We start from the raw sequence: 12,327 nt of genomic DNA, 5'->3' as shown, positions 1-12,327 counted from the left end.
GCACTGATGTTGCTATAGGTGACCCATATCGGGTTAAGTACTGCAGGGCTCACTGGACCAAGACATTGGAGCACAAAGATGAAAGAGCTGTTGTGCTGAATCAGGAGAGTCCTCAGACTCTGGTCTGCAGGAGGTCAGGAGGGGAGAGCCAGGACAGTTCTCCCTGGCCTGGAGTCAGCTCTGTGAACTGATGCAGAGGTGAGACTCTCTCATTCCAGTGAAACAAAATCTCCTTGTGCTACACATCCTCTACAGAATAGGAGGAAAACATTTTAATTGTACTCTCATTCACCCACTCTTTCTGTTTCTAAAGTTTTGAATAGCTTACTCCAGTCTCAGGGCATTGCAAGTGGTTTCCTCTCCTTACGTGCACAAACCCACGCACTCCTCCTGCCCTTCCTTTGGGCTGTTTTCTCCCACACACAATATCAAGAAATGAAGCGCCATGAAACCCTTTCCAATTCATCACAAATGTGGGGAAGATCTTAGTAAGAAATGGGAGATAAGGTGCGAAAGCACTGACAGCACTTTGTTTTCAGCCGGCGAGGTGAGGTTTGCTTCCAGCAGAGCCAGCTGGAGTGTGGTGGCTTCAAGCAGCCTGGAGGTTTGGACTGGGGAGAGCAGTATTGTGCTGTTAAAGGAAGCCTGTTTCCAAAGCAGGGCTGTTTGCACTCCCTTTGGTTGGACTCACAGGTCCAACCAATCTTTGCACTTTGGGGAGCCACGGACAGGCAGCAAACCTTGCTGAACGCCTGTGGAAATGCCATGGAGCAGCAAAGGAAGGCTAAGAGGTTTGCAAGCTGTCTGCACGTACAGGTGATTCCTACATGCCATTGGCAAGAGCAAAGTGAATCCAAAAAAGATGAGGTAAGACTGTGGGGCCTGTTCTACCCTACTGTGAATATCACTTCTAATTCTGCATGTTTTCAGGAACAGTTTGGGAGAAGCTTGCAGGGTTTCTTCTTGTGTCATTGAGGAGGAACCTATTCCGTTGCTGTTCGTCATCCATGTCAGAGTGACCTATGCAGCCTGCACAGCTTCATGTTATTCAGGGCAGAAACTGGCTGCTCAGCATTACAGATGTGTTGCTGTTAAAACCAAAACAAACTCAAAACCTATTTATAAAGATGTGAGATAGCACCAGCAGCTGGGTGACACATTGTAGCTTCTACAGATCCTTAAGACCAGGGAAAGTTTCTGCAGAGTAAGCAGACCCAGAGGTCCTCTGGCTTGCTGTGCCCTGTTCTTGTAGTTTGGCCAATGAAACTACGGAGCATTTAGCTCCTAAAATAGCACTACACATAACAGCATGCAGAGGTAGTAAGTCCATTCCTGAAAGCAGTATAAGCACACCCAGGAGGGATTATGATAGACCTTAAAGCCCTGATGTTTGGCAGATGTATGTTCAGATTGAAAAGCAGCTGCTTTGACCTCGAAGCACTACTGGATTCATGGAGAAGGGACGCAAAATTCCTCCTTCGGCTGCTACACTTTGATCACAAAAATTATCTGCATCGAGACCTCCTCCAAAGCGGTGTTTCCTGACTAACATGAGGTGCCAGAGTGTGCGGCTTTCTGAAGGGCTGACACATCGTGTCATTTCTCGTTCTGCCAAACAGATGCAAAGTGAACTTTCTCCCCGCAAACACCACAGGTTTCTGCTTTCCTTTGGGAGGAAATGTGTAACCACATCTGTGAAAACCCTCTTTGGTTCTGTTGGCACGTATCACTTGGGTCATGTAGCTGTTTTTCCTCTCACTATGTCATTTCAGTTTGAACAAGTGGCTTTCTACTGCCTTGCTGTTTAGTAACTAATTTCCAGCTGTCTCCCAGGGCTGCAGGACTTCTTTCTGTTCACAGACCACCTTCGCAGTCCAGAGAGTGGCAAGGGAAATACTGATTATTCCTTTCCCTCATTGGCTAAGTAGAATAATTAATATCTGGCTGATAAGGGAGGACAGAACTTGTCAGTGTTGGTCTGCCAGTGCCAAATCACACTCACAGAGTGAGAGGTTTTAGCTTGTCTCCAACATCCTCTCTGGAGAACTGGGTGGGAATAAAAGCTTGTCCAATATTGAATCTGTTCCTAATAGCAGTGATCATTGTTTTACCACAGGGTTACAAGTAGTCTTCAGATTTTCCAAGCATGACGATCAAAGGCTGCATTTGGTACTCCAAGATGAGATTCTGTCTGGGCTGTATCAAACAGGGCGTTATCTCTCATCAAGCCTTTTCTAGTTTTTTCTAGTTGTGGAAAAAATCACACCTTCCCCCATTCATTTCTAATCATGACTAAACTGCAGAGAAATCATAATGTTACAGGATTATCTTGGTAAATTTAGTTGCTTCCAGTAGATGGCATTACGGCAGTGCAGTCCTGATACAGGTTAGTTCCTGTCCCTGCTTGGGCTGCCAGAACAATTCTTCTGTTACACTGTGCACAGAAGTGGATTTTTTTTTTCTCCTAGCACTCAAAATAAATGGGGTTAAAAATATTCTTCTTCTCTTCATTTCTTGTCCAATGAATGATATTATTTCTATTTTATGAATTTTTATAGCACTTTTTTGTTTTATTTTTCAGTGTGCGTAACTTCATACAATCATTTTATTTTAGAAAATTTGTCAAGACACTGAGTGTTTTGGATTGTATGCACAAATGTGCTAGCTACTGGGCACTGCTCTTTCATGCATAAAATTTCTGCCCTCAAGTTATGCATCTGGGCTTTCTGTCTGGCAGAGGGGAAGAATTAGGTACTTCATACCAGCTCCGCAGCAGCAAGCAGGCAAAGTAGAGACCAGTTACAAGAAGCAGCTGGTAATTTTAACTGATTAATTACATTTCAAATATATTTATTAGGTTTTTAGGTACATTCCTCTGTACAGTCTCCAAAATGCAAAAATATTGTAGACAGATATGCTTCCGTGAAAAAACCCAAGCAAAATATGAAGGTAACTGTTTTTACTGCTAATGTCAAAAGTCAGTTCTGACAAAAATGTTACTTCAGTGATTGCGCTTGGGCATAGCGAGAGTGGACATCACAGCCCCTCCACACAGATCTCCAAAAGCCGTTCTTTAAGATGCTTCAAGTCAACTCACATTATTCATTAATCAATAATTTACATTAGGAAAAAAAAAATCTACCAGCAATGTGGGTAGCATATTCTATTGTTTACCTTTGCATTGCAATAAATGTAAATTAGAATTTGTCTTTATTTAACCATGCACTTGTATATTTGAAGCCAAGACAAGCTGACTCATAAAAGACAACTCAGCATTTGATTTTCCTTCTGTTTAGTTAAAACACATTCCAATTCTTCCTCATTGACCTAGCATGGAATTTATTAACTTACTACCCAATTCACAAAAAGCTGAGTAAAATTTAAATATTTCCCCATGATTCATCAAAGCTTCTAGTCCACCAGGTTTCACACTTACAGGGAAAAAAAGCTCAAAGTCTTTTCCTTTGCAAGCAAAAGCGTGCTGTGGCCTGAGGAGAAGGGGCGAGAAGCAGAAGCAGCGGACAGGGCATGTGTCTCAAGGATCTGGGCATCACAGGTGTGGGGGACAGCACCTTCCCCCGTTTGGGATCCGTGATCCTGAGTCCTTTCCTGAAATAAGGAACCTGTATTGAGGACACCTGTATGTGCTCCGTGTCCACAGTGGGCTGCAGGTACCCCACGCCAGGCTTGATTTAACTACACGTGGAATTGCTGTGTGCACAGATTGTGGCAGCAGCTCACAGGCAGTGATCTGTGCGTAAAGCTGTGTCCCTGCGTGCTCGTTGAGCACGGCCCAGGGGCAGATCTGCGCTGGAAGAACCAGAGACGCAGCTCCCAGTCTGCTGTGTTTCCACCCATCCCAGCTGGGTGCCGAGGGAGCGGGGACTGGGAAGCCATAGGAGGAAGAACTGGGAGGAGATGGGGAGTGCAGGGAGGTGCAGGCATCTTCCTCGCAGGGCTGGTTCAGAGAACGCTGAGGGTCAGACCAATTTGTACGTGTGTAATAGACGTAACTCTGATGTGTGTGCAAGGCCTCCTGCACCCTTACATTGATGTTTCCCTTCAACAGAAACAACCTGGGAGCGGCCAAGCAGTGTGCCTGGGACTCCAAAGAGCTCCGTATCACAGAAGAGTTCTGCAGGTACTGTTTGATGCTGTGCCTGACCACTGCACGGGGTGAATCTGCTTCTCTACCACCCAGCAGAGCAAAGGAAAATGCTGCGATTACGTGGGATGTATATTTAATGTATATGGTCATGGGAGTGTAGCAGAGTAAACGTGGTGGGGCTTTCCCTTCTCATACATCTTCTCGCCTGCTGTTTCCCTACTGATGCATCTTCTGTCTGGTTGTCTGAAGTGTCTGCTCAGAGCTGAGATGGCTCCTTCCTCGGAGCATGGAGGCAGATGGTGGCCAGCGAGCCAGCAGGGCTGCCGGCTCCGGGAGGGAAGGACACGCTGCCTTTCCTGGTTCTGCTTTTTGCCAAGGCAGGGGACGCAAAAAGCTGCAGAGGAACGTGGGCTGGCTGTAGCTCTTCCACGCAGAGCACATGTGCACCATGAAATGTTTTTGCAGAGCACATGTACACAATGTAGCGTTTTAGCTACTGGGTTGACCGCTTCACCTCTGTCTGGACTTGAAGTTGCAGGGAATCAAGTGGCAGAGAATCAGCTGTGTAACTATACTGAAAAGCTTCAGGTGCTGCAGAAAGACAAAGTAAAGCTCAAATTACTCTAGAATAAAAATCATTAAATGTAAAGGCCATTGCTGCCAGCTGACTGTAAATAATGCTGTCTAGAGGCTGTTTTTAATAGAATTTTTTTCAAATTGATGCCCCTCTATCAGCAGAGCTGAGTGGGAAGTATGCTTGAAGATTGCACATTTGTTGTGACCAAAGGATTTGTGATGTAGCTGTGTATCTTGTTTTAACCCTACTTTGAGCATTATTCTTTGCTCAGTATATTCCAAAAATAAAGCACCCTACAGCTGTATACACGAACCATAAACATCGTACAAGGCTTGCTTTCTTGACATGAAACATTTCTTTCACTCCATTAAACCAGTGCTTCTTACATACCCTACTTCTTCAAACACATCATTTTACCAAACAGCGCTATGGGAACTGTTTTGAGTTTGGGGGTCGCTTTTTCTTGGCTCTTTCCAGCTCAGTAACTCCTGTCGTAACTCCTGATAAGATCCTGCCGCAGAACCCTGAGGGCGGAGTGGCCCATGGACTGAGCTTCTGTAGAGTCGTTTCTGGGGTCTTTCTGGGTTGGAGCATTGCCAGCCTGTTGGGATGGGGAAAAACATCTGTAGTTTCTTAGAATGGAGGCACTGGACACTGGTGACTCAAAAAAGGCACTGTGATTTATATTGTGTATTCAATTATGTGATTAGTTTTTAAAATGTGCAATTATGCATTTGCTACCAGTAGCAAGCCTGCTAACTCTCTGTCTGTTCTTACAGTGAATGGCTACCACATCTCTGGGACACCGGTACACCAGCTCGACTCTGGTCATATGAGCCTCCGAAAAGCCAGTGGGGACCCCCAGGTAAGTTCTGGGGAAAAAGCCAAACAGTGGTATCCAAGAATAAATGGGTCTCCACTTAAGCAATTTAGGAATCTGCCCGAAGCAGGAGATCAAGAGGCATTTTCTTTTAGAAAATGTCAGATCAGAGAGATTTGTTGCATCTAGAATAGTCTTTGTGTCCAACTGGTAAAACTGTACAAAATGCCAAGATACTTGGGATTTTTTTTTTGTCCTGTCACTCCTTTCTGAAAAATCCACCAGGCCACTTCAGTCACTGTTAACAACCCTACAAATTTTCCTGCCACTCCAGCCTGAAGCCTGGGCCTGTCTCCAGCACAGTCCTCTCTCTTGACTTGCACATCTGCCATGTCTGTATCTCATTGTGTTTTCTTGCAGCTCCAGCCTTCCGTCCCAAAGACAGTATTCACAAAGAATTTGTCCGAAGCTTTTTTCTCAATTACTTCATCCAATCCTGCCTGTCCTTTTACAGGCCCTCCTCTATACCTTACATAGCCCATGCCTGGCCCATCTCATCACCCCAGGGTAGTGTTCAAGACGCTGACTCGTGGACAGCCGTTCTCTCCTGCCTGTTTGTACAAATTTTGAATAAATATCCCTGCACTACTTCTTGCACCACTTCATGTCCCTGTGAGAGTCTTCCCTGCAGGTCTGCAGATGCAGCACAGGGCCCTCTTCCAGCTCCTCCCATGAAACTCTTCACTCCCTGCCAAAACAGCAACAGTTGAATAGCAGGAGGGTTGCACTCCCGTTGGATTGTGCTTCCCTGCCCGCTGGCGTTTTTCCCCCCAGTGGTACCGGACCTGAGTTCTCTGTTTCATTTCTGTATCAACTGGTCGGTTCTTCTGCAGTGCAACTGCTTAAATACTCCCAGTGAAAGGCATGTTTGATTTGTGTGCTGCTGCCACGCTGACCTGGGTTGCCTGTTGCTCTCAGCATCCCTCTGACGTTCCCCATTTCTTGGTCTAAATTCTATGTTGTCTGCCAATTGTCCCTCTTTGCCTCAGACCACTTTCTTGCCCACTGCCTCCTAGGTAGTAGCCTTCAGCCTTGCCCTCATGTGTGCTGTTTCAGCTAAGTCAGCATTTCTGGTTTTGCTTGCCCACCAATGGATTCATGGCATCTCCCATTACACAGTCCAGCACTTTGGATTCCCTGTTCCTTCCACACCCACATCAAACATCCTGCACTTTACTGTCCCGTGCTGCTGCTTCTCTGAGCTGTTTGCACAGGCTGGAGACAGAGCATGTGGGTGCCTAAAGTAGGTCAAAATCATTTTAGAAACTGATGTAGTGCATTACCAGAGACCCCTGTCCACACGTCTGCTGAGTTCCTCAGAGAACCTGAATAAACTTGCAAGCTGTGACTTCCTTTTATAAAAACTATGTTAATCCTTGTGCAACAAGTCTCATTTCTCAAGGTATCTGATTCACAATGTTCTTGCTGTTGGCTTGGTACACAAGTCAGATTAACTGACTCCCCCAGAACTTCCTTTGTAACACTTGCCACTTTACATTTTCACGGTGCTGAGTCTGACTGAAGTTTATAACCACCTTTTTGGTCAAATTCACGTCTGAGAAACATGGGGAGTCCATTGCTGTGCACTGGTTTGGTCCGCTGACTCAACCATCAGACTGACAAAAATCCCTTTCATGACTTTTCTCATTCACTTCAATAGCCTCCATGACACTTTCTTTCCATTGCTCCTTTATAACGAGTTTTTCCCAGTTGAAGTCCTGGCTTCATTCCTGCTTTGAACCTGTAACTAGTTTTGAATCTATAACTAGCTGCTGGTGCCATTAATTCTAGGAGCAGCTTGTGTCCACGCCTTCTCGTGAGCCTGCTTTTCCTGGGAACTGTGGCTGCTTTTGCAGAAGAGTCTTTAGTAAGGAAAACATCTGACTATAAACTGTTGGTTGCAAGAAGCTGTTCTCCACACCCTCAGAGTCTCATACACTTTGGCCAGTCCCTCTCCTACTTGCCTGTGTTGGGCCATCCCAAGCTGCTTTGCCTTGACTGCCTCCTTGTCTGTTTTTGGCACAGGCTGCCTCTTGCTGCAGAGCAGTTTCCAGGCATTCTCCAGGACGCTTTCTTAGGCCTGGGTAGCAGCCATCACGCAAACAAACGCTGGCAAGATCCCTCGGGCAAGCTCAGCCACATTTCTTGGAAACAGGTCAAGGGGGAAAAAGCCACAACTGAGAACAACAGGGAGCTGTACTGTGCTGGGCGCAGGGCCAGGCCTTGTTTATGGCTTCCTAGAGAGCAGCTAAATGCTGCCCGTTCAGGTTGTCACAAGTGCCACAAAGGGAGCAGCAGCACAGCCCAGCCGGCATCCCGCGGGCCAGCAGCGGGCCCGGGGGAACCGCACGCGTTCGGCCCCGGGCACTTCGCTGCTGAGGTGACCTCAGCGGGACGCCCAGTTTTAGGGTGTAGCCCGAAGGCAGCGCGCTGCTGTGGGGGGCTGCGCGGGCACTGCTGTGGGGCTGCGCGGCCGCTGCTGCTGGAGGCCGCGGCACAGCCCAGCCACTGCTGCAGGACCGGACTCGCACGCCGAGAATCCGCTCCCGCTGCCTCCGAGACGGCGGCCCGCGGGCGGCCGCAGCCGCACCGCACCTCCCCGGCGGCGCGGCTCGGCCCCGGCAACCCCCCGCAGCCCGGCGCGGCGGAGGCGAGAGGCGGAGCGCCGGGCCGGTGCCGTCCCGAGGGCTCGGCCGGCGGGCGGTGGGGCAGGCGGCCCGCCTCGCCCGGCTGGCCGCGGGCTGCGCCGCCCGGCCCGGCCCGCCATTGGCCGCGCGGGCTGGCGGCGGCGAGGGGAGGTGGCCCTGCGGGAGCGCGGCGCCGCCTCCAGCTCCCCCGGAGCCGCGCCGCGCTGAGCCGAGCTCAGCCAGGCCGAGCCGAGCTGAGCCGAGCTGAGCCGCGCCGCCGGGCGATGGGGCCCGCCTAGCGCCCGGCCTGCGCCCGCCATGCTGGGCTCCGAGAGCGGCCGTGACGGTGCGCCCCGCTTGTCTCCACAGAGCCCGGGGTCCCCGGCGGCGCCGCGGCGGCAGAGCAAGGAGAGCAGCCTGACGGTGAGTGCGGGGGGCCGGGCCGGGGGTGCCCGCCGGGGGCTGGGGGAGGCGGGCGGGCAGAGCCCCCGCCGGCAGTCATGCTGGTGTTTAACAAGTCAGGGGCCCAGGGCGGCCTCGGGATCTCCGTCGTGGGCAGAATTCCGGTGTCACTTTCCCTTTGATTCTGGTGGTTCTGGGATGAGCAAGAGGTGGGGACAGACGGAGGATGCGCGTGCTCCAGAGGTGCTGGCTGTGAACCAGGTGGCCTGAAAAAACTTCCTCGTCTGGGAACGACCCTGCCGACAGCGCCTGTGTTTGGAGAAGCACTGAAAGGCTGAAGAGATACAAACTGAGAACATGGGTCATTGCCCTGCCAGGGCACAATCTTTATTTTTTTTCTCAAAGAGGTGTCAGAAGGTATTTTTTGTGCCAGAGTGTCCAAGTGAAGATTTCTGATGGGAAATATAGGCAAACATTTTAGGTTTCAGTATGCAGTTACTCTTACATTTGCTTTTAATATTAGTAATTACATATAGCTGACTCAATTAAGATGTTCTCAGTGTCATGTTTACAGACATTAATATCTTTTGTATGCCCAGTGACCTCATCTGGAACACAGTTTGCATCTCTGGACTCAGTGCAGGACAGATGTTTAAAAACAGGAAGGACATAAAAATAGATTAATGAAAGTGTCTGGGAATAGAAAGGTTTATTTAAAAGGAAGTAATAAAGAAGATAAATAAGCAGATAAATGAATTGCAGTGATAAAGGAGAGGCAATAAACGTGCTTACAGCTGCAAGCATTGGCAAGGTATAAAATCCATGAGAACAAAAGGAATAATTTAATGTTATCATCATTGTTGACTGTTACTATGAGGATGAGGTTGTTGTCTACATTATCACACGGAGCCTGTCGATTTATCTCGAAAGGAGCACGTACAGGTGTCTGACTGCAGTGCAGGTCAGTCATTGCCATGTAGGTACAGTTTTCTGGGAAAAAAAAATTAAAATATCTTCAAGAGTTTACTTGGTTATCCAAATCAGTTGTTACGAATAAAAAATGTGTTGTTACTGTTAATTAGTGTATTGAGAGAGTGGCGTGTCATGAAGTAAGTACAAATCTGTTGGTTTGGGCAGATTTGCAAATGTCCTGGGGAATCAGCTGCAGAGCCTCCCAGGGCTGCCGTGGCTGGGGCTGGAAATGTACCTGAGCCACCTAATGCAGCCCCCTGCCCACCTGGGCCGGAGGATCCAAGCAAACCATGGGCTGAACATCGTGTCTGGAGGGACTACACGTGGTCCGGAGTGGGTTGCACTGGGTTGGAGGGCACAGCACCAGAGTGACAGCACTTGTGTTTCTGAAATACTCGCTGCTTACAGGGGTGAGCACTCAGGCTGTTCACTGAGGGTGGTTTTCACTGTCATATTTGCTGGCCCACGTGCCATCTGGTAGCATCTGCAAAGCAAGAAAGTTGTGTGTGGTGTGTCAGGGTCACTGGGTGTGTGTTTCTCCAACAGAAGTCTGAAGCTTTCAAGAACGATGCATCAGACAGACAAAAACAAGCTAATTTTAACAGCTGTTTGCCCCAAGCCATTGCTTGCATCAAGGAAGCATTGTGAAAAACAACATTCGCATATGGAGTGTAAACTGGAAAGCAATGTAATTTTTTTCCCATCTCCTAGGAGGTTGTATTTGTTCGGTGCCACTCAAGCTGACATTGGGATGTTCTGGTTAACAGAGCTGCAGGGCATGTCCTTAGCTTGCTCTCAGATGGTTTTCCTTGGTCTGTAGGAGTGCTCAGGCAGAACCTCTTCTTGCAGAAGGGAATGTTGTGATGAACTTTGGGGGTCTCAGTCCAGCAACCCCCCCCCCCAAACTGAAATCCGGTGATAAGCAAACTGCAGACATCAGGTGGTGTCCAACCTGACCAGTGGCTGCAGCCCAGCTGTCTCTGTTTCACCACTTTCAGCAGAGGGGTGCGGGTTTGTTCCCATCTTCCTAGGAATGCATCTGCTTCCTCTACATCCACACAGCCATTTGGGAGCACAGCTTCTGGAAATCCTGAAGGCAGGTGGGAGCTGGAGTGTTTCTCATCTATATCCACCCAACAAGACGACGACCGTGGTGTTTTCTCTTTGGTAAAATGAATGTTACCAACCCTGTGTTGTCTGTTTTCTTTGGAAAGGAAACCCCTGCTGGGTTATATCAGAGGCCGTTATGAAACTGCCACTTGGACAGATTATTGATGCTCACTTAGCAAGCAGCAGTGCAGGTCTGTGGTCCGTGGTCTATGTTGATTTTGCAGTGAGTTTCAAGGTGCACTCATTAGTTTTAGGCTGGATGGTTTGCTGTCTGATTCCTGAAGAGCTGTTTCTCTGGCTGTGAGTTCCTGTGGAAGCTGAAGCTCCTTTAGCATAGGTGAGGGAGAGGTAAGTGGAGAAGGTACAGGGGGATATCAGCTCAGGGACAGAGCTATGTCTCACTTGAAGAGTACGAAGCTTATCTGATTATATGGTATTTCTGAGTGTAGGTTTCTTTCTGAAGAATGCTCTAGTGCCTTGTCAAGATACAGCAGGACTTGGAAAATACTGGCATTTGTATTGCGTATGTTGGACGCATAAATGAACACGTGATGGGAAGAGGGGCAGCCTGCATGCAGTAACTTGGTGTTTGCTGCTGCTGTGCTCTGTGCCTGACACAATGTGATGGACACAGTATGAGGCTGCACGTTCAGCATGGTTCTCCCTTCTGCCCTGGGGCTGACTGCATGGCAGGAACTATCAGCAATCCCCTGCTTTGGCAGGCACTCACCGAATCGTCTCTGGACCTCTCTACAGATAGACCAAATAAAGAGGGTTCCTAAACACTTTTGGCAGATTCTTCCCTTTGAAATAGGAAGGCTGTCAATTGATTTTGTTAACAGTCATGACTTCAGTTGTCTGTTCTCCCCTTCTGTTGGACCGTAGCTGCAACATCACCCTGCCAGTGCTAAAACCACATGCAAACTCATGGTGTTGAAGCTGCCTAGACACAGTCTAGGCATTCCTGGGCTTCCCTGTCTGGGTAGAGTTAAAACTGCCCAAGCCTTTGTCTGTGCCTAAGCTTTTCTGAGATCTCCTCCAGCCTTTGCATTTGGCTGTTTTGCCCAAACGGTCCCATTTGGCAGGTGAACTCATTACATCTAGTGGAGTTGGCCATTGTACTTTTCGGGTCTCAGCTGAGATTGTAAAGCAGACACTGAAGTCAGGCAATCTGGCACAGCTGTGCTGTGTTTAAGGTGCTATGGATGTGCAGAAATTGGGAAAAATAATCTGCATTTTTAAGTTGAAGAAATGAGCAAGAATGTTGCCCTGCTTTAGTCACTTAAGCACGGCACAGTAAGCTCACCCCCTGTCTGCTCATTTATTTGTATAGTGGCTTATGTAATAAACATGTAGTTGATTATCTAAGCCTTGATCAAATTATTCTTGTTTTATTCATGTTGCTTGGCAATGTCTCATTTACTGGTGGGTGCTGGTAGCAACTTCAAAGCCTCCAGAGGACTTTGAAATCCATGAAATGGATGTGCACATCCAGCCCAACAGTTTCTTGCTCTTGTGCAAATACTGTGTGCTCGATTCCCTCCCTGTGACTTTTCTTCTACTGTGACCCTTTTGCATCTCAGACATAATCAAGAGTCACCTACAACGTAAACAGCTCATTTTGCCATCACTGCTGATATACTCATGTGAA

At 48.3% G+C, this 12,327-nt stretch overlaps 1 protein-coding gene across 1 annotated transcript in view; it reads left to right on the top strand.

Moving 5' to 3' along the window:
* Positions 1 to 12,327, top strand: part of GAS7 (growth arrest specific 7) — a 101,520-nt gene that overhangs the window by 58,049 nt on the left and 31,144 nt on the right. Inside the window, exons 3-5 of the mRNA XM_068413346.1 lie at positions 4,070 to 4,141; positions 5,465 to 5,550; positions 8,562 to 8,615. Coding sequence (XP_068269447.1) covers positions 4,070 to 4,141; positions 5,465 to 5,550; positions 8,562 to 8,615 — 212 coding nt within the window. The remainder of the gene's footprint in view (positions 1 to 4,069; positions 4,142 to 5,464; positions 5,551 to 8,561; positions 8,616 to 12,327) is intronic.

Source organism: Nyctibius grandis, chromosome 15, assembly GCF_013368605.1.
Source record: "Nyctibius grandis isolate bNycGra1 chromosome 15, bNycGra1.pri, whole genome shotgun sequence".
Classification (NCBI taxonomy): Eukaryota; Metazoa; Chordata; class Aves; order Nyctibiiformes; family Nyctibiidae; genus Nyctibius; species Nyctibius grandis.
Note: the sequence above shows the minus strand (reverse complement) of the source record. Positions and strands in the feature narration are given on the sequence as shown.